The sequence below is a fragment of the Lynx canadensis genome, chromosome D4 (genome assembly GCF_007474595.2).
Source record: "Lynx canadensis isolate LIC74 chromosome D4, mLynCan4.pri.v2, whole genome shotgun sequence".
Classification (NCBI taxonomy): Eukaryota; Metazoa; Chordata; class Mammalia; order Carnivora; family Felidae; genus Lynx; species Lynx canadensis.
In genome coordinates this window covers 42,250,345-42,273,386 of record NC_044315.2, presented here as the reverse complement: position 1 = coordinate 42,273,386, position 23,042 = coordinate 42,250,345, and the positions used below count along the sequence as shown (strand labels likewise).

The 23,042-nt window shown below is 41.4% G+C and overlaps 1 protein-coding gene across 1 annotated transcript in view; it reads right to left on the bottom strand.

The window, feature by feature from the left end:
* SH3GL2 (SH3 domain containing GRB2 like 2, endophilin A1) overlaps positions 1–21,942 on the bottom strand; it is a 215,220-nt gene extending 193,278 nt beyond the window's left edge. The window contains exon 1 of the mRNA XM_030294159.1: positions 21,849–21,942. Coding sequence (XP_030150019.1) covers positions 21,849–21,893 — 45 coding nt within the window. The 5' untranslated portion in view covers positions 21,894–21,942. The remainder of the gene's footprint in view (positions 1–21,848) is intronic.
* Between the last annotated feature and the right edge of the window lie 1,100 nt (positions 21,943–23,042).

The following is a 23,042-nucleotide window of genomic DNA, read 5'->3' as shown; positions in this document are numbered from 1 at the left end:
CACACCCCTAAGGAGATCAAGGCAAGGGGTCCATGTGAACAGACGTAGATTCCATCCTTGGTAACAGCCACATAGAACTCCATTCCACAATTGCACCAGTATTTCACCACCATTAACACAGTGATGAATTCTGAACATGTCTTTGCACACATCTCCAATTTTCCTACTTGCGATAAACTACAAGTGCCTTAATCAAAGTGAATCTTTATCTTGACACACATTGCTTAACTGCCTTCCAGAAAGGAAGAATCTGCAGGACATGAGAATAATCCCTGGCACCACACATTGCCAAAGCTGGATTCTGTCTCTTATTTTTCAGTTGTGCACTGCCTATCATAATCCCATTAGTCATTTCAATCATATTTAGAATGCTTTTGCTACTCAGTTCTTCACTTTTATGTAGCAAAAATCACCCACTTTATTCTGCACTCTGTGCGCCTTATCTATCATATTCAGAAAGGGTTTTTCCACCTTCCAGATTTTCCTCTTACTACTTTACATTCTTTCATCTTTATCCGTTTCCAACCATCTGAAATTTATTTGGGTATAAAGTGTGATAAAAGGATTGTTTCATTTTTTTAAAAATGGATAAATAACTATCCATCCTTTATTGAATAATCCCGTCTTTTTTCCACTGATTGAAATGTTGCCTTTAATCATACACCAAATTACCACAACATGCCTGTATTATTTATTAGATCTTCTATTCTATTGGCTGAATAAGTGAATTACTAAGGGACGTATTTAAAATCTATTGCAGCATTCTAAGGATGGACTGCTGCTGTCAAATTCTGCCTCCACCCTTAAGTAATGGCTGCGTAACTTTGGATAAGGCACTTACCTTCTCAGTGTCTTAGCTTCCTAGTCAGTAAAATGGGTACAACAGTACCTACACCACAGGATTTTTATGGGGTTAAGCTAATGCTACACGCTATATACATCTTACTTATCCTTATCATCATCCCCAAAAGTCAGCAATGAGAAAGTTGATCCTTGCCTTCAGGAATTTAAAGACCAGTGAAGGAGAGAGACATTTAATCAAGTGGCCACAAAATTAATGCACAAAAACAAACCACAGAAAATAGATTAAGGGGAACCTCATCCAATCTAGCAGATCAGAGTAGGGGCTTCCAAAAAGCAACATGTGAATTAAAGGCTAAAGGAAGAGCAGGAGTGAACTAGCCCCAGGGTACCAGGAGGGTGGGCATTCCATCTGGCCACATGGGGCTGAGCGCAGAACCCCACGTCTGCCTCTGATGAGCAGGCTCCTGCATGCTGTGCCCCGAGCTGACAACGTCATAAAACGTCAGTTTGTTCTTTCAACTTCTCAGTTTAAATTCACATCCTCAGAGAGACACTCCATGACCACCCACTTTGAAAAGGCCAGAGATATGGTCTTTGATAAAAGAAAAAAAAGATGATAATCCTATCACACAATCTTTTCGTTCAACAGAAACTATTCCAGCAGATGTTCCAAGATCCTAGCTTCAGTAAAACACAAGAAGGAGTTCTTTATCTTCAAGACTATCCTCTCTGAAATAAAACATGCAAGTGTCTGAAAAGCCATCAAATGCTCTTTTTAATGTGCAAATAACAGTACTTTTCTCACATCTGGAATGATCTCTGCTGGTAAGAACTTCCCAGGTTGTACCTAATAAACAACACTTAACCTTTCTATATGAAGAGGATATGGTCTGTCTCCACAGCACAGTGTCAGACATGACCCCATTATTTCTTTGTTGCACTGGCGACAGTGTCTAATTACATATTTGCATGATTACTGGTCTACCTCCTGCACTACACTGCCAGTTCTATGAGGGCAGGGAATGAGGATTTTCTTCACCTCTATACTCTCAGAACTTAGCACAGAGCCGGGCAGGTAACTGATGTAATGCCTACTGTTTGTAAGACAGATGGATGACCAGAGCACAGTGTGAGGGGAAAGCTGGCACTACACCAGGGCGGAGAGGCAAGGGCCAGATCAGGTAGGCCCTTGCAGCTCACTATCTAGGACCTTGGTCTTTGCAACTAAAAGCCACTGAAAAGTCCCAATACACAGAAGCAGCAAGGGCATATTCAGGTTCTGAAAAGATCACTCTGGCTAAAATGTGATCTCAATGGAGGCAGGAGGGACTGCTGGGAGACACAGATGGTCAGAAGTTGGACTAAGATGCGTGGTGGTGGTGGTGGTGGTGGTGGTGGTGGTGGTGAGCCAGAGACTGTCTGAGCAACTCCCACAGCATTTCAAGAATGGACATGACAAGTGCCAACATTTCAGGAGGATAGATTTGGCCTCAGAAAATTCTACACAACTAATAACCTCAATATAAAATGTGAGACTGTACAGTATAGAATAAGTCACTATCATCAGGGAACCTACAAAATCAAAAATGAAAGTGTAAACTGAAATAAAGTCTACTCCCCACAGAGGAGGCCCAATTCTGAGCAATCTCACTCATCCAGGGGACATATCAAAACCACAAGGCATGGGGCGCCTGGGTGGCGCAGTCGGTTAAGCGTCCGACTTCAGCCAGGTCACGGTCTCGCGGTCCGCGAGTTCGAGCCCCGCGTCGGGCTCTGGGCTGATGGCTCGGAGCCTGGAGCCTGTTTCCGATTCTGTGTCTCCCTCTCTCTCTGCCCCTCCCCCGTTCATGCTCTGTCTCTCTCTGTCCCAAAAATAAATAAATAAAAAAAAAACACGTTGAAAACCACAAGGCACAATGGCTGAAGGCCTTTGCATTGACCTATTTGTAACTCAATAGCATCGCTGTTAATTACTCTTTAAAAAATAAATAAGTAGGGGCACCTGAGTGGCTCAGTCAGTTAAGCTGCAGACTCTTGATTTCAGCTTTCAGCTCAGGTCATGATCTCACAGTTTGTGAGACTGAGCCACCCCCCACCCTTCCACAGGGCTCCACGCTGACAGTGCAAGGAGTCTGCTTCTGATTCTCTCTCTCCCTCCCTCTCTGCCTTCCCCCTGCTTACACTTACTCTCTCTCAAAATAAATAAACTTCAAAAAAAATTCTTAAAAAATAAGTAAATAAATATATTGTAAAGCTTTTTTCTCCACAAGATTACCAAAAAATAACCTCTGAATAGTTACTCCTCAATCCTCATAACATTCCTGAACAACCTGCTATTGCATATCTTACAGTTCTTTCTAGTGTGAGGTGGCAATGAGGTTCTGTATTTGTAAATGGCTTTTTAGGCAGGGGCAGGCCATCCATAGCAGTTGCTACTTGCAGCAGTTGGGGAATGCGGTCTAACACCCCTACTATGCTTTTGCACTGCTTCTCCCCCTTCTTGTCCCTCACAGCTGTCATGAGCGTGTCTGGCACTTCTAGAAGTGGCTTAGGCACAAAGAGCCTCGTAGTTCCATCATTTCTGCAGAAACTTCACTCAAGTTACTCAGCCTCCATTTTCCCACATGTTAAGTTGTTCAGCATCAATATGCCTTCTCCCTAGAAAGAAGTTAAGGCACTAAAATAAACACATACATACTATAAAATGCTAAGGTGTCACTCCACATTCATCAACAAAGAGGGAAAAGTTAGTGAGTTTCCAGTTTGAGATGAATTTAGTGAAGCAATTATATAAGTAGTTACTACTTAAAGAGTCAAATCATTATTTTTCCAAAGAAGACATACAGATGGCCAACAGATACATGAAAAGATGTTCAACATTATGAGGGAACTGCAAGCTAAAACCATAATGAGATATCACCTCTCAATTGTTAAAATGGCTATTATCAAACAAGACAAGATAAATGCTGGCAAGGCTGTGGAGAAAAAGGAACCCTCATGCTCTGTTGGTGGGAATGCAAACTGGTACAGCCACTGTGGAAAACAATATGGAGTTTCCTCAAAAAAGTAAAACTACCATATAATTAAGTAATTCTACTTCTGGGTAGTCATACAAAAAACAAAACAAAACAAAACACGAAAACTCTAACTCGAAAAGGTATATGCACCCCCATGTTCATTGCACCATTATTTAATACAGTCAAGGTATGGAAATAACCTAAGTGTCCACAAATGGATAAAGAAAATGTAGCATATACACACACACACAAATATTATTCAGCCATAAAAAAGAATGAAATTTTGCCATTTGCAACAACATGGACAGACTCTGAGAGCATTACCCTAAACGAAGTAAGTCAGAGAAAGACAAATACCATATTATTCACTTACATGTGGAATCTAAAACAAAACCAAAAAACCAAGCCCACAGATACACAGAACAGACTGGCAGTTGTCAGAGGTGGGAGGTGGGCAAAACAGGTAAAGGGAGTCAAAAGGTACAAACTCCCCAGTTATAAAACAAATAGGTCATGGGGACATAATATACAACATTAATATTAATATATTATTATATTACCTCAATACATTAATATATTAACAATGTACCATAGTTAATTTTTTAAAGAGTTTGACAGGAGAAATTATTGAAAAGACCTTAACACTTCTTTCAAAATAGAAGTGATGCCTCCACTTAGAGAAACACATATCAAAATCAAACTTTAAGAACTTTTAAAGGAAAACTATTATTTATCTGATGTACAATTTGTAACAAATCTTTTTTTAAGTTTTTTTTTTTTTTTTTAAGATGGATGAAGAGGGAAAAAGAAAAGTCATGGGGTGGGGGCCGCTAGGCAGGAGGATGTATTAATCAATTAAGTTTGGGAAACTACATAACCATACCCTGCTTCAAGAATTCTGAACATTTTATGGTAGCCTCTGGAAAATCCTGCAGTGCGGAAACATGCTTACTTTGATACAGTATTTCTCCAACTTACACGGTCTTGGTATGAATCTCTCCCCCATGTTCTACTATTTAATAGAAGACTCCAGATAGCAGTTCATAAAGCTGAGGAGTTGTTTGGGGTTTTTTATTGGTTTTGTTTTGTTTCATAATGTGTATGGGCCTTCTCAAATCTAATTCAGAATCTCAAGTGGTGGGAACCAGTGAGATGTATTACTAGCTTTGGGAAACACTTCAGTGGTTTTCAATGACTTTCAGAGATGCTAGGTTGGGGTCAGAATCACGAATAAATGAAGGAGGAGGCAATGGTTGAGCATCTTCAAAATTATGATGTAAGCAAAAGTCAAGTCATTTAATCTACAGAAATAGGTACACACCCTTTTCCAGCCCAAAGATGCTCTAAAAATCAGGACTCTATGGTTCCAACAGTCTACTTAGGAACCAGAGGAGACTAGGCACTGATACAAATAAGAATCTATCTTGCATAAACAAATCATTTATTAAGTAGCTTATTAAAGCATATTTTAATAACCTGCATTTAAAAACTTACAAATCAGACTCACACCTCACCTTCCACCAGTAATGCCCAATTATGAGACAAGTGTCCGGCAAAACTCTTCCACTTTTTTTTTTTTTTTAATTTTTTTTTTCAACGTTTTTACTTTTATTTTTGGGACAGAGAGAGAGAGACAGAGCATGAACGGGGGAGGGGCAGAGAGAGAGGGAGACACAGAATCGGAAACAGGCTCCAGGCTCCGAGCCATCCGCCCAGAGCCTGACGCGGGGCTCGAACTCACGGACCGCGAGATCGTGACCTGGCTGAAGTCGGACGCTTAACCGACTGAGCCACCCAGGCGCCCCAAAACTCTTCCACTTTTAAGAGAAGCTGCTATGGAGTGCCTGAGTGGCTCAGATGGTTGAGCATCCCACTCCTGATTTCAGCTCAGGTCCTGATCTCATGGGTTCGTAGGATTGAGCCCCACATCAGGCCTGTGATGACAGTGAGAAGCCTGCTTAGGATTTTGTCTCCTTTCCTTTCTGCCCCTCCTCCTCTAAATAAATGAACACTGAGAGAGAGAGAGAGAGAGAGAGAGAGAGAGAGGCACCAAAGAACACAGTGCAGAATGTATAGATAATGAAGTTCCATTATATTACATCCATCTTAACTCAAAAATCGTTATTATATAGTGTTTATTCATGTTGAAATCTATGAACAATTAAGAGGACCAAAACCTAAAGTTTTGAAGAAAATAAAAGCATCGGTTTAGTACACACTTCCATCAGATCACTAGGCCAGAAGACAAATTTCTTGAGACAGTCTTCAACTCTGTTTCTCAACTTACAAGTTAATGTTGCCTCCAGAAATTTGAAGAGATTTTGCAGAGACTGGAAAAACAAGCTTTACTCCAGAAATGACTTCACAGACTATTTGTCTCAGTGCTTGAAGCACTTTTCATTGAAGCCATTAAAGAGTGCCAGGTTCCAGAGAAAGCCAAACCATCCATAAAGGCACACTTGTGCCCAACCAGCAGCCACCCTTGGTGCTCCTGTTGATCTTGCCAGATGTGTCCTCTCTGGGAGGAAGCTCAAAGTCACCTGCCCATCTCATTACTGAGACTGTTTCATGGTCATGGTCCTTCCATTCTGTTCTATTTTGGGGTGGAAACAAAAGCCATTCATGGCTTCCTAAACTTCACATTTTCTGTCCTCAAAAAAAAAGCCCAGCAGAGACTATTAACAGAATTCTACATCCAAGTTCAAAGAGTATCACTTAGAATATCTCCTATCCTCTTATTTTGTCTCCGTATCACCTCATTCTTCTTTGCTGAGATGGCATTGTCTACAGGTCTTTTGCTGAGAAGCTAAAAACTGACAGGAGATTCCTAGTATAAGGGCTGGAGGAGGAGACTGAACATCTTGCACCATATTACTTAGAACATCTTGCCAAAATATTCTTCTACACTACACATGTCCTAGCTGTCTTCCTTCCTCTATGCAAAACACAGTCAAAGCCATGGCACACTCTTTCCTAAGGATAAGACTAGGGCTCTGGGGGAAAATAAATCTTTATTTAAAAGAAATGCTAGCAGAAGTCATTAGCAATATTCTCACTTACAAGGTTCCTATACTTCTTAGAGATATAGGAAAAGCAGCCATGCGTTCAGAAGAAACCCGGGCAGCACAATTTAATTCAGGGCTCTATGGAGAGCGAGACAGGCATTCAAATACTCTTAAGCTAAATGTCTAATGGAGCAAACACACATTGGCTTATAGCTCTAGAACTTGGCTGGAAACTGGGTTTACTCCCAATCTCACTGATCTCTTAAAGATTCTTCTTTTTCTGGGGCACCTGGGTGGCTCAGTTGGTTAAGTGTCCAACTTCGGCTCAGGTCATGATCTCAGTTTGTGAATTCAAGCCCCTCATCAGGCTCCCTGCTGTCAACATGGAGCCTGCTTCGGATTCTCTGTCCCCCTCTCTCTCTGCCCCTCCCCTGCTCAGGCTCTCTGTCTCAAAAATAAATAAAACATTTAAAAATTTTTTAAAAAAAGTTTCTTCTTTTTCATATTTCCCATTTAACCTGAGGAAGTGAAGATAAGAACAAGATGATAGAATATAAAGAAAATTTAGTGATAAATATAACTTAAAAACATGAACGAAATGTGGAAACAAATCTTATAGCAATATTACCTGGCATGGAAGTTCTCAGCTTATTTTAGCTACTATTATAGTCCTTCTTTTCCAATATTAGGCCTATTACAACTGTGTTTTGTGGCCTGCTTCTTTCATTTAGCAGTAATCATGAACATTTCCCTACACCAATAAATACGGTCCCATGGATAAAATGGCTATAGATACTCCGTAATATAGACATACCAAGATTTACTTCCCCATCTCCTATCACTTGACATTTACATTGCTTCCAATTTTTCACTACAGTAACTACCAAACTGAACAACTGTGCACCAAGTTTTGCAAGCTTATCCATTTATTTTGTGGATAGATTCCTGAAAACAGAATTACAAAGAAGAGACCTACTGATCACCTGAAGTGTTACAACAGTTTACACTCCCACCAGCAAATGAGAACACACATTCTTACACCCTGGCTAACTTGGAAAGTTATCCTTTTAATCTATGCCAATATAAACAATGAAAAATGTCATAAGTTGCTATTTGATTTCCATGATTTTTGTATGTGTATCCTGGTCACTTGTAGTTATTTCATACATTGTCTTTCCATATTCTTTGTTTTGTTTTTACATTTATTTATTTTTGAGAGGCAGAGAGAGACAGAGTATGAGTGGGGGAGGGGCAGATAGAGAAGACAGAATCCAAAGCAGCCTCCAGGCTCTGAGCAAGCTGTCAGCACAGAGCCCAACACAGGGCTCGAACCCATGAACCATGAGATCGTGACCTGAGCCGAAGTCAGACGCTTAACCGACTGAGCCACCCAGATGCCCCTCCGTATTTTTTTCTATTTTTTCTACTAAAGTGTTCATCTTTATCTCACTGCTTAATCATAGCTTTTAGATATTTCTTAGTTTGACATTTAAGACTGGAATAGGACTCATAGTTAAGAATAACTTGGCATTTACTGGTTCTGAAACCAGCTAGCCTGGATTAAATCCTGGCTCTGCCACTGAAGTTTCATGACCTTGGTCAACTTAACCTCTCTGAGCTTCAGTTTCTTCATCTCTAAAATGGGTCTAATAATGTAGCCACCTCTAGGGCTGTTATATGTAAGTAGTTAATGAGCTAAAATAGTACCTAGCCATGTTAGCCATGTTTGCAGTTAGGAAAGTTTATTTTAAACCTACAATTTTATGAGGTCATGTTTGTTTTTTTAATTTTTTTTATGTTTATTTATTTTGGGGGGAGAGAGAGAGAGAGAGAGCCTAAGCAGGGAAGGGGCAGAGAGAGAGGGAGACACAGAATCCGAAGTAGCCTCCAGGCTCTGAGCTGTCAGCACAGAGGGTGACACGGGACTCAAACTCACAAACCGTGAGATCATGACCTGAGCCGAAGTTGGACGCTTAACTGACTGAGCCACTCAGGCACTCTATGAGGTCATGTTTTAATTTAACTTTTAAATGAACACTTAAAAATATGTGATGCAGAGGCACCTTGGTGGCTCAGTTGGTTAAGTATCTGACTTCAGTTCAGGTCATGCATGATCTCATGGTTGGTGGGTTCAAGCCCCACATTAAGCTCTGTGTTGACAGCTCAGAGCCTGGAGCCTGCTTCAGATTCTGTGTTTCCTTCTCTCTCTGCCCCTCTCCCTCTTGTGTGTGTGTGCGTGCGCTCTCTCGCTCTCTCTCTCAGAATGAATAATAAATAAATAAATAAATAAATAAATAATAAATAAATCTTAAGAAAATACATGTATTCTTAAGCAGAAATAAACAGATTCAAAATATATACATAAGATAACTCCTTTTAAATATATATAAATACGGATACATAGAAAACAAGTATCAGTTGAATGCTCACTATGGGACAGGCATTGGGGACACAATGAAGGACAGAAAACACAAGGTCCCCTTCTTTATTTCCACCCTGGGGGATACCAACAAAGAAACAATAGGAGCCTGCAGTGCAATGGGCCAAGTGCTACACTTAAAAGAAGTGTAATGGGCAATTTTCATTGCACATGGAAGGGCATTTAACCCACATCAAATGAGGCAAAGATAAATCTCTCTGAGAAAATATCAAGCTGAGACCTTCAAGAGGAGTAGTGATTAGTCAAGCATAAAATGGAAAAAAGGGAAGGGAGATTTCTACAAAGAGTCAGTATGGTTCAAAGGCTCAAAGGCAAGTAAGTTTGTATGGAATAAAGCTGTAAAAGCTAAGCACACACAGAAAGAGCTGTGAACAATGAGACTGGATTGGTAAACAGGGGCCAGATCACACTCCAAATCCTTAATGGGCCTTATAAGGGCTTTATGCCAGGAGCCAAAAGGAGCCACTGAAGAATTTTAAGCAGAGGAGCAACATTAGATTTGTTCTTTAGAAAGATCACTCAAGCTACACTTAGATAATGAATCAGAGGAGAACAAGACCAGCATAAAATAACAGAACCTAAACTCATGCCCAAGACCATATTACCGCCTCTGCAGAACTTAGCAATTGCTGGGAGTAGCAATCAAGTGACTAGTGACTTGGTTGAGGTCTTACCGGTCCTCAGAATGGGAAAACTATACAGAGATCTGAAATTTCTGAGCCTCTAAGCCTGGGATCCTGACAACCATGTTCTACACAGCTTAATGGTGCATGGCCTTTGACCATTTTCTAAAATGATTTCAAGAACTTCTCTCAAAGTACACCTCTGCCTCCCTTCTGAACATTATACACAGAACACATGACTCCGTGCTACCCTAAGCAAATGACTTTCCCTTTTATGATACATAATTAAATACCTGGTCATGGGCAGAAAATTCCTTGATATGCCAAAAATGGCCAGCCATTTATATAATGGTCAAATTGTGGGAGGGACCATGTTTGAATACAGTTGGTACAGACTTGTGACCTTAATAACACTGATTCCCTCGATGAGGAGAACATTGACTTTATTCTTCTTTCAATCATTCTGATTTAGTAAGGGACAACATCCCAGTGTACTATTGTTAGGATATGTGCTGCTTACCTTATAGGTTAATCTCCTTTTTTAACAAAAGCAGAATAAACTTCAAGCTCACAGATTTACTCCAGCAAGAGTAAACATTTCTGTATGATAATTCTTATACTTTTATTTATGAAAAATGATAGTGGCTTTTCCATTTATGAAAATAACACAATGATTCATTTTTAAAGTTGAGTCAGTAACGTAGAGATGACACAGATGCCTAAAAGCTCATGAGGATAAAACTCAGTAACAAATCTGGGGGACAAATTACTCCACCATAACCATATGGAGCCTACTGAAGTTGACTGCCTAAATTCACTTTACTCTTTCACAGCAACTAGCAGACACAATGACATCAGACACCAAGAATTTAGATGTTATAAAAGGCAAACCAACACATATCATGTGATATCAGCAAAATTCATTGCCTCAAAAAAGTCGAGTCATAATCATCAAATTCAGACAAATGCACTCATGGAGAGATTGTATGATAAGCTTTCTGGTTAAGATACATCCTTCATTTAAGGTTTATGGTAAAAATGAGTCAAAAGTCTTTAAATGTGTACATCTGAGATACTGAAAGCTCAAAGAGCTTGCAAAGAAATGAATAAAATACATCCACATTGTTCGAGTATTTTGTGATCATTTAAATTTTACAAATAAGGACAAGCTTCCCCAGCTTCTGTTGGAGCTAGGAAAAAGGAGGTTTCCACATCTACATGAAGAAATTTAGAGAAGATATAAATGATAAGCACTGCAAGTATTTTTCTGAAAAATATGGACTGGGTTTATGGTGAAGGTAATGACTAAAAAAAGTGAAAAATGGAAATTTTGGATTTGTGAGTTTCAAAGGAACCAAAGATGCATAGAGAGTAGATGACATGAACAGGAAAGGGTTTAATGGCAAACAATTGTTTGTTAAACTTAATTTAAAGGGGAAAAGAGACACAACTGAGGTGCAAGGTTGAACATAAGAAGCAGAACCTAATCTATAGATAATAGGATTATCACCTTCCATGAGTAAAATCTTGATGGTGGTATTAATGAGGAACATTTCCAGAAAGTACTTCCATTAGTCAATCTACAACATGATGGAGGATAGCCACTAGCCACAACTAGCAAAGGGTTTGGGTTTGTAGGTCTTGCCTAGAAGTAGCCACTTAAGCAATTTAATAAATAATATAAATATGTCCAGCAACACACCATATGCAACATTCACTCAACCTAAAGAAGCACACCAGGGTCACTTCAGTAAGCAGTAAATGCTTATTGAATGCTTACTGAACATTAGGGTGAAAGCTGTACCTGCTCTGTAATCAATTCCAACTGGATGCTTCACCATCCGGTTACTTCAGCCCTCTGACATGGACCACGCCTGACTATTCTCTCCTCAGCCAAGCTGCCCAACTGACACCACACCCATATAGGACATATCTCAGGTGTCGGCCCTCATCCTTTCCAACAAATGTCTGGCACTGTCCACCAGCTGCAATTAGAAAATCATTCAGGGCTATGGATCTGCAAATCATGTCAAAGAGCATGAAACTAACATAACACAGACAAACAACACGAAATGTGCCACGTGCACCTGAAGTTCTCAGTAACTTAATGAACAACTTCAAATTACCATGGAGCTGTTTGATGTGCCCACACTAAATAAGGGCATTTCAGTGTGTCTGTGTTGGCACAGGCCTTCCACAAACACAGGAACAGATGCAGGGGGAAGAGTCAACCACTTTGCTCTCACTAGTAAAAATCCCTGATGCTTTGATAGAGACTTAGAATTCAAAAGGCTCCTCAATGTTCTACAGTCTCTCCATTCCAAGGTCAATGAAGCGGTCACTGTACTAGCAGCCTACCAAGCTAAGATTCCTCAGAAAAGTAGTTAACAGCCTCACCTTTTACAACTGATCAGGAACCACAAAAGGAAACGTGTGTTTCACTAGGAAAAAATATCTAAATGTCAAAAAACCTAAACATTATAGGGGGAAACATCTGTAAAATATAAAATGTATTTAAAAATATATAGAGAACATTGAGCCTTATAAGAAAAGTTGATTCAACAAATTGTTTGTGTATGTATGTATATATTTACATACACACACACACACACACTCAGAAGCACACATATAAATGAATGTATGATAGGCACAACAGACAGCAAAGACTTCTAGCTTTTTACCGCCACTCACTTCTATACTTGGGTACACTGCTTGACTACACTTTCCAGCCTCCCCCCTTCTTCCCTTGCACTTAGGTATTCCACAGTTTGGCTATGTTATAAGTTCCAGCCAACTGAACATAAAAAGAAGTGACTATTTTTTCTATGAACTTTCTGTTGTTGCTTAACAAATTATCATAAACTTAGCAACTTAAAAACTATATCCATTTATTAGCTCACAGTTCTACAGGCTGAAAGTCTGGGCCAGCTACACTGGGTTCTCCACTCAGTCTCACAAGGTCAAAATCAAGATGACAGCTAGACCAGGCTCCTATCTGCAGACTCTGGGGAAGAATTCCCTTCCATTCAGGTTGTTGGCAAAGTCCTGCTCTTTAAAACTGTGGGTCTGATGTCCCTGTTTCCTTGCTGGCTACCATCTAAAAACTGCTCTCTACTCCTAGAGCTGAGTACATTCCCTCTCACATGGCCCCTCCATCTATAACAGCAACAAGTCCGGTCCTTCTCATGCTTCCAATCTTTCTGACTTCCCCTTTCACTACCAACCAGAGAAAATGCTCTGCTTTTAAATGGGTTTGTATGATTAGATTAACCCCAAACATACAATCTCCCCTTTCCCATATAGAGTAGGAATTTCAGGAGGAACAACTTTTCATAGTGACAGGTTGACTCACACTCAAAGAAGAGGGGGCAATATGAGAAGGAGAGTCACTTAGAGCCTAAGCATCCTGCCTACCACATTCTTCTTCCAGGCCTGGCCCACAGAAATCTCCCATGCCTGTTCCAACATACTCTTCCCTTTGGCAATCTTGAAAACCATGTGTTGGGGCGCCTGGGTGGCTCAGTCGGTTAAGCAGCCGACTTCAGCTCAGGTCATGATCTCACGGTCCGTGAGTTCAAGCCCCGCGTCGGGCTCTGTGCTGACAGCTCAGAGCCTGGAGCCTGTTTCAGATTCTGTGTCTCCCTCTCTCTGACCCTCCCCCGTTCATGCTCTGTCTCTCTCTGTCTCAAAAATAAGTAAACGTTAAAAAAAAAAAAATTTAAAAAAAAAAAAAAAAAGGAAAACCATGTGTTAAAGATTTAAGAACCCCCAGCCATCCTGGATCCCTGAGGCAAATAATGGGAAGTAAGAATGAAAAGAGCTATGAGCAGTAAACATCGATTAAGACTTCTTGGTTAAATCAAAGCATGAGGCTCTCTTACAAAGTTCAGGTGAACACAACCAAACCTACTGGTTGAAAATTAGGTATAAAAAACATTCATTGGATCAATGGAATCCAAAAAGATTCCACTTCAGTAACTAGCAAATGGGAAATCTCCTAAGTTTCTGAAGGAATTTTGTTGCCCAAATCAGCCATGAGCCATGAATAGTTAAAAGCCAGTAACTGCAAGGGTGCCTGAGTAGCTCAGTCTAATGGTTAATCATGGGACTCTTGATTTCAGCTCAGGCCATGATCTCATGGTTTGTAGGATCAAGTCCCACGTGGAGCTTTGTGCAGACAGTCGTGAGCCTGCTTGGGATTCTCCCTCTCCCCTCCCCCTACTCACATGTGCACATGCACACTCTCTCTCAAACTTTTTTAAAGAAAAAAAAAAGCTTCTAACTGTAAAAAACAAAAAACAAAAAAACAAAAAACAAATATTAAATAAACAGGAAGCCAACGAAAGAAGCTATACAGCTCCCGAAGAGGCCACGCTCCCTGTCACCCTCTTTAGATTTTGGCCAAACAGCAGAAAGAACAAAAGAATTCTTCCCTGATTGCAGAACCAGGGTAAAACCATAGAACTTCCTCTCTATAGGGGTTGGGACCTCACAAAGCTTACCCAGAATGTGGTATCATTGTATGGACAATAATTGCCATGGCTCCCATTCTTTCTTTCTCCAAATGGGAGTGGTCACTGAGGACAGTATTTCCTGAACATGAAAAAGCATAGGCAGACTAGTCACGTGTGCCTAACATGCATTGTACTTTGATACTGAGATATTTCTTAGCTATGGAACTACTCCAATTAAGATCTATGGAGAAAGTTCAGTTTGAATTATAACAAAGACACTTCTGTATCTTTCAGATACCATTATTCGGAAGAGGCCACAAAATCCTGCCTAGTGGTCCTTCAGAGACCTGAGTGTCTAAGCAAGCCTCCGAGGAGCTTGCTGGTTCTCACAAATTATAGGAAGCTTTTCCACAGTCATCCATACCATATAGAATCTGACCTGGGGCTGGGCAGAGGGGAGTGAGAGCAAACCAACTAGATCATATTCAGAAGTTGCATTAAATGTAAAATCTTCATTAACAGTAAATTTACTTCACAAAGCATCAGACTCAGTCGATGATTTAGTGTCATTTGAAAATATTTTATCGATATTCTACAAAAACATTTACAGGGTCTTACAATCATGACATTACAATAGGTATAGCTGTAGCTCTCTTCTTAATCTTTATTATCTATTATAGACCACATAAATCACTTTTAAACATCTGGACTCCAAAAGGATCAGGGCAATAAAGAAAATCTAAACCAAAAAAAAAAAAAAAAAACTGAGAAAAGTTGTATTGTAAAATTTTGTTTCCTGCCGCCTTAACATCCTCACATACAACGAGCTCGAGCAACCCATCCAGGTAACCAAATGCACCACTGTGATAAGGTGGTCCCCACCACAACTACATTTCTCAGCCTGCCCTTGACTATGACCTAGTAAATTCAAATGCACCAAGGAAATACCCTCTGCCTTTTCTTGTGTTCTCCACCCTGACCCTAATAAAGACCCTTACTCACTGGTCTTTGTACTCTCTCTTGGCTACCACCTGCTTGGCTGAGCCCACTCCCCTGGCCCTGCTCATATGTGGCCCCTTCAGTGTGCATTGTCTCTGTCTCCCTCAAACCTGTGAATTTAATAAACTTTTTTTCCTGAGCCTCTCCTGGGTCCCCTCTTGGTGCCACACTCAACTCATCATCATCACACAGAACATAACAAAGGTATAAATGATCAAATGAACAGAAAGGGGAAAAAAAGAGAAGTCAAGAAAATCCTCTGATTTCTTACCCTCGAGATAGAATCCTGCCCATCTGGCCTTAATTCGTGAAGGAAAGCCACACCACTTTAAACCCTGGAGCTGTTCTTAAAGTCTGCCTCCCCCAATTCTCCTTATTTGAATGATTCTTGTCCTCCTCTCTCACTTCCTCAAGCTGCCCACTCTAACGAAAGCCCTAGGGTTGCATGAAGGCCTGGGAATCTGAGCAGCACAAGGGGCTTGGCAGAATGGACTCTGCTCTGCAAGCTGAAGCCCTCCCCGCTACCGGCATCATGCCCCAATATTAAGTCTCTCTCTCCCACAATGACATTTCTCCTCAAAACAGTCACCACTTCCCCCCACCAAGTCTTGATGCATTTTCAAGGGTATTTATAGTTAATTTGGGAGATACATACTTCAAAATTTTCCAAATAGAAACCAAAGTTCATATAAACTCAATTTAAAACATTAAAGAATCACTGTGGGGGGAAAACCTTGCAAAAAAATGTCACTGTTTCAACAACAACAAAACACTTGATCAGAGACTCTCAGTCTCAAGGGAAATTATTTTCAGCAGCCACGTTCATTTCAAACTCCTCCACAGGTCCATTTGCCAAGTGTATCAGTAAGTCAGAGCTCATTGACAACCTACTGTTTTTTTTTTTTATTTTTTGCATGGTTCCAGTTATCTTATTATGCAAGCGTGGCACTCTCACAGACATTATCTCATTCAATTCTGACACCTTTGGAAAGGCTTTTTATATTTGATTGCCCCTACAAGTAGTTTAGAGATGGTTTCATTTTGAGCAGATATTCTAAAGCCCAGTAATATATTGATGCAAGTGATTGTTATTGTAAGAACCACCCCATTCTCTCCTGATGACATGATCAATTTGTTATAATGCATTTTTACTTTGGGGGAAGGGAACAGGATTGGGATTAGGAATTCCTCTAAGAAGCTGATGATAAGGGGCACCTGAGCGGCTCAGTCAGCTAAGCAATCAGCTTCATCTAAGGTCATGATCTCATGGTTCCGAGTTCACACCCTGCATTGGGCTTTCTGCTGTCAGCACAGAGCCCACTTCGGATCCTCTGTCCACTCTCACGGCCCTCCCCCCTCCTTTCTCTCTCAAAAATAAACATAAAAAAAAAAAAGCTGATGATAAAAAAAAAAAAAAAGAAGCTGATGATGAGTGGCTCAGTCTGTTAAGCATGGAACTCTTGATCTCAGCTCAGGACTTGATCTCAGGGTCTTGAGTTCAAGCCCTCATGTTGGGCCCCATGTTGGGCTCTGCACTGAGCATGAAGCCTACTTTAAAAAAAAAAAAAAAAAAGCTAATGAACAAGTTTATGATAGGCTAAAAACCTCTCCCTCAGAAAAATGCACATATAAAATGTGGCATATAATTTTAGAAAATATATAGTCCTTCCAGCCTCTTATTGACCCCAGGTAAGAACCTGACAAAGAGTGCATGTATAGAAACCCTATGTGAACAAAAAAGTTATACTCGAGATTTTGAAGGCAGCAGAGATTTTACTGCTTTAAAGCAAGCATTTAAGGAACTGAGAACCTCACTCAAAGTTATAACTAATTATATATTTCATTAAATACCTTAACAAGTTTGAAGTCCCACCAAATCAATAAATGCATAAAACAGATTTATGCAACATTCTCCCAAGCAAAACATCTATGTAAAATACAGCACTTTAAATATGATGAAAGCATGAAGAAATTAGTTAAATGGAAAGGCATAAAATACCAATATAATTAAAATTTTCCAGTTGATGAATCTGAGTGGGACAATAATCATGCACCAGATTATATCATAACATACAGCCTAACCAAATATTAGTTTCTATCATTAAAAAAAAGATGTAGTCTATAGTAGGTATATATCCTAACCAAATTTATTGAAAAGAAGAAAGCATATCTCATTCAATGCAATATAAAGGTGTTATTTATAGACTTAATTGTCTTCTTAATGCTAAATCAAATGCAGTATTTAGGAGAACACTGTGGTGAATCCTGTCACGCAAATAATAGCTGTTATGGGTTATGTGCCCCCTCCAAAAACTTATGTTGAAATCCTAAATCCCCAGTACCTCAGAATGTGACCTTATTTCAGAAATACAGTCACTGCAGATGTAACTACTTAAGCTAAAATGAGGTCATACTGTTGTAGGGTGGGTCTCTAATTCAATATGACTGGTGTCCTTAGAGAAAGAGGAGATTTGGACACAGATAGGAAGAAAACCATGCTAACATGAAGACAGAAATCAGGGTGATGTGCAAACAAACCAAGAAAAGCCAAAGATTGCCAACAAACTACTAGAATCTGGGAAAGAGGCCTGAACAGACTCTTGCCTAAGGCCTTCAGAGGAGTATGTCCTCACTGTCCCCTTCATCAAGACTCCAGAAGTGTGTGACAATAAATTTCTGTTGTTTAAGACACTCAGTTTGATACTTAGTTCTGCACAAATGCCAAAACAAATACAATGACCTAATAAATTTTACTCTGTAACAAACTTACACCTGTTTCCACAAAGCAAGGTACATCCACAACAAATGCTTGATAAAGTAAAAAAAAAAAAAAAAAAATTAAGTATAGAATTTATAATAACAGCATGTTAACTGGAACCAGACAGCTATTTTTACCTAATATGCTGCCAGTTTAAACCAACAAGTGAAAAAAATTGACATTAATCTTGCTGAAATGAAATCTCAATGAGTAAAACTCACTAAAAGTAGAATACATGTTCATTTGCCCTATTTTACAGTAACAAAAAGGAGTACCTTATTTTTTCTAATTGTATCATAAATTATATCTACAAGCAATAAAGTAATAAAGCATATTAAAGTAAAAATATGATCAATTTTTGCTGTTAATATATTCTCAACCTGAAAGTCTTTCCCACTTATTAAATTGTCTTTAGCAAAAGCATTTTTTCACCTCCAAATATCAGAGATATTAAAAATAACTGTAGGCAACAAGGTAGAAATAATCAGTTCTAAATCAAGAGAACAGCCTTGACACTTCTATTCAGAGATTTCAAATCAGTGGGCAAACTTCAAAGGCGTACTGCTTTATTAACACAAATATCCTGCACTGAAAAAGCAAAAAACTCAATTTCACAGAAACAAGAGAAACGTTTGCCTGAAGAGGGGCCCTCCACTTAAGAATACTGGCCACACATGGGTGCCTGGGTGGCTCAGTCAGCTGTGTCTAACTTCGGCTCAAGTCCTGATCATGCCCTTCCTGAGTTGTAGCCCCAGTTCAGGCCCACTGGGCTCTGCTGACAGCTCAGAACCTGGAGCCTGCTTTGGATTCTGTGTCTCCCTCTCTCTCTTGCCCCTCTCCCACTCACACTCTGTCTCTCTCAAAAATAAGCAAACATTTAAAAAAAAAAAAAAAGGGAACATTGGCCATATAATCTAGCATATCTATTCTCGAAAGGCAATAATTCTAGGTGTAAAGCTTACTTTGTAGATAAGATCAGGTTCACGGAGCTGGGTATGGAAAAATGGCTTAAAAAGTAGGACGTGGCTATTTCCCCTAGTATCTTTGTCACACGCAAACACTACACACCCTTCAAATATACACACGTACACATGAAGAATAACCTTTGCCAGGGGCTAGGACTGTGCTCCATTAAGTTATGGATAAGATATCGCGTGTTGTCTCACCTCTAAAATGAAAGGCTTTTCAGTAAAAAAAAAAAAAAAAAAAAAAACACTCAGTGACTCTGCATCTGAATCAGGTGTGATGAATACTACTCTTGTCACAAGCAAACCTCCTCCAACAATCTAAGAAGTTCTTTCACATCATACAATTCTAGTTTTTTATTCTGAACTTCCGTGTTACATATAACTTCAGGATTTGGCTGAAATGAAGCAATCTGATCTTTTTTTGTTAAGGTAACAAAACCAAAAAGTCTAGCTTCCACATTTCCTCAAGTGTCATTACTACTAATACAAAGGACAGAATCTTACACTGGTGAAATTATCTTTAATGTTAACAGCATTTATTGAACACTTATTATGTGTGTTCTAAAAACTCATCTGCACTCCCATCAATTCTAGGAAGTGGATACTTAACCCCATTTAGCAAAGACACATTCAAATGTTAAATAACTTGCTCAAGATCACTAACAGCAGAGGTGGGGGTCAAGCCTTAGCCTAATTGCCTTTTAAGGCTCCAAGATTGGGGCGCCTGGGTGGCGCAGTCGGTTAAGCGTCCGACTTCAGCCAGGTCACGATCTCGCGGTCCGTGAGTTCGAGCCCCGCGTCAGGCTCTGGGCTGATGGCTCAGAGCCTGGAGCCTGTTTCCGATTCTGTGTCTCCCTCTCTCTCTGCCCCTCCCCCGTTCATGCTCTGTCTCTCTCTGTCCCCCAAAAAATAAATAAACGTTGAAAAAAAAAATTTTAAAAAAAAAAAAAGGCTCCAAGATTTGCAGCAGAAGTCCTCAGAATCAAAGTGAAGAAGGGATGTGGTGTTGGTAAATCCAGTGCTGAGGTCTGCTTTACAGAAGTAACAAATACCTGAAATTAAAAAGGTTAGTGACTTCAAAGAAGTCCTGCCTAAGAATTTATGGTAGCACCTGTGCTGGTCTGTAAACCTGAAGGAACCTGAAGTATGAAGTTATTAGAAGCCCTCCATATTACACCAATAAATATATTTACATTCTGTCAGAGATGACTCGAAGATCCAATTTGAAAAGCAAAAACAATAACATTAATGGGTATTTGTACTGAAATCATCTTAGTTTTCTCAATTTTCCAAACTGACAGATAAAACTGATTCTAAAAAGGCAGGGTGTCTGGGTGGCTCAGTCAGTTAAGTGTCTCACTGCAACTCAGGTCATGATCTCCCTGTTTGTGAGTTCAAGTCCCTCATTGGGCTCTGGGCTAACAGCTCGGGGCCTGGAGCCTGCTTGGGATTCTGTGTCTCCCTCTCTCTGCCCCTCCCCTGCTCCTGCTCTGACTCTCTCTCTCTCAAAAATAAATAAACATTAAGAAAATTTAAATTAAAAAAACTGATTCTACAAAGGCAAGCGGATAGTGATAGACATAGCATGTGGACGTACAGGAGAGGAACGTCGTGCTGCATCTGTCCCCCTACCTTAACCAAGATTCTGTAAAGCACAACCCTCACCTCTTTTGGATGTGGTTTAAAATAGGATTGTTACTGTGGTAGCCTAGGAAAAACCTCACTACTTCTGAGAAATTATTGAGAAAGCTCAGTATTAATCAAGGCTAATCTATAAAAAATATTTAAGGCTAAATTATGAGAAACATTTGAAGAAACCAACAAAATCCTTAGCTAAAAATCCCTTAAACTAGAACTGTTTCAGAAGGATAACAAAAAAAAAAAAAAGTAACCACCCTCATTACATAAGAAATAGGTCACATTATAAGTATTCACCTATCTTTCCCTATGTAAAATTCTTCAACAGAGCCCAAGGAGACTTAAAGTATTAGAATCTGAATTAAATAAATTGTAATCACAGCTTATTAACCCCACAGAGAAATACGGTCACATTCAAGATGTAAAAGCTTCATTGAAAATAATACTTAGACATTTATGATGATTTGGTTATGTTAAGGCTACAAAACCCATGGGAAATGTTTAAAGACACAAACTGCTGGTCAAGCCTCGGCCTCAAAGGAGTTTCACCACCGAGTTCTCCAGGGAAAAGTTAATGCATGAGCTTCCCTGAAGGAAGCCTCATCCTCCTATTGCTCTGGCGCCTGGGGACAACATGGAAGGAGAGATTCAGAAAGCACAGTGGAGGAGCGCAGACGGCGGACATCACCGCAGTCACCGCCGGTGCGGGCCACCGCTCGTGCCAGCACTTCCCGGGACAGCTGGGGGCACCAACACCGCAAGGTCACCGGGTAAGAGACGACTTTACATAATCTCCTGCCGCGCCGCTGGGGCACCTGCACGCCCGGGCGACGGTGCAGCCGCGGTCCCCTCCCAGACGCTCCCACGCGGGGCGGTGCGGGGGCGGCGCGCGGGGCGACGAGGCGGGACGCCGGAGACTCGCGGACGCCCGCAGCGCCGCACCGAGCCGGGGGTGGAAGACGGAGGGCGGGCTCCCAGCCCCGGGCCGCTGCCGCGGCGGGCTGGGCGGGCGATGCGGAGGGCGGCCGGGGCGGGCTGGGCACAGGCCGGGGTCCCCGCGCTCCCCGCTGGCTGCAGGCGCCGAGCGCGCCCCTCGCGGCTCCGTCCGGGACCACCCCGGGCGCACCTGTCACGCGCCTTACCTGAGTGGCTTTGTGGAATTGCTTCTTGAGCCCGGCTACCGACATGGTGCGGGAGGACGCGCGGGCGGCTGCGGTGCTGGTGCGGAAAGGGACGGCGGCGGAGCGGGACCGGAGGGCCGAGCGGGGCGGCGCGCTCGCCGGGCGGCCGCTCGTCGTGCCGCCGCTCGTCGTGCCGCCGCCGGGGCTGTGGGCGCGGGGGCGCGGAGCGGCGCGGGACGCGGGCTCGTGCGGAGAGACACCCTGACGTCAGGGGCGGGTGATGCGGCCTCTTAAAGGGAAAGCGGGAAGCCCCGCCCCGGGCGCGGGGCTGGCGGGGCAGGTGCTGCGGCCCGCGCTACCTGTGCGCCTACCGCGGAGATCCGGCTCCAGGACAGCCGCGCGCCGGCTGCGTGCTTAAAGGGCCGAGGGCGTTCTCCCAACGCGGGAGTGGGGTTCGTGGCCCCGCACACTGCGGGCCAGTCGCTGCAGCTTGGCAGCCCAGGCACGGGCGCGACTCAGGTGACTTGCTGGGCTTCCAGGTAGCCGCAGCGGCGCTGCCTGAAGCTGGCCCATCTGCCCTTTGAGCCTCTCTGCCTCCTGGAAAGGAGGTGTTCTATCTGGGGTAATTAATAAGTCATTGCTCCTTCTCTGCCTTGCGCCCACTTGGTTGGTCACAGAACACATTTCTCTGCCCTGGTTCCTGGTTTCAATACTCCAATATCCCTTAAGCCTCCAAAACGTTGCGGAAAGCCAACAAAACGATTTTTCTTGTTTTTTTTTTCTTTTTTCTTTTTTGTCTTTTTTGTTTTTTTTGTCTGATAACGCTTGAAGAAGAAGAGAAGGAAAAAACATTTAAAGCCTTAAAGCTGGTCAGGTAAATAGAATTGAAATGGACTATTACTCCAGTAATAGCATTTTAATCCTGTGATTATAGACAGAAAAGTCCAAATGTGAATTTGGTATTCACTTATGATAGTGGTTTTAGGATTTTCAATCTGAGCATTACACATGAAAAAGCATAATACTAAACTGTGCAAATATTACATACATAACAAAGTATGTATGGCTGGGCTAAAGCCAAATACTGATGGAATTAGGTTAATTTGTAGCACAGCAGCACTACCATGGTTTCTGTCTTCTGGTGATTAGCCATTTACCCTGATTTGTCTTGGACTGAAAGCCCATAGAAAAGAACTTGAACACTGTCCCCACATG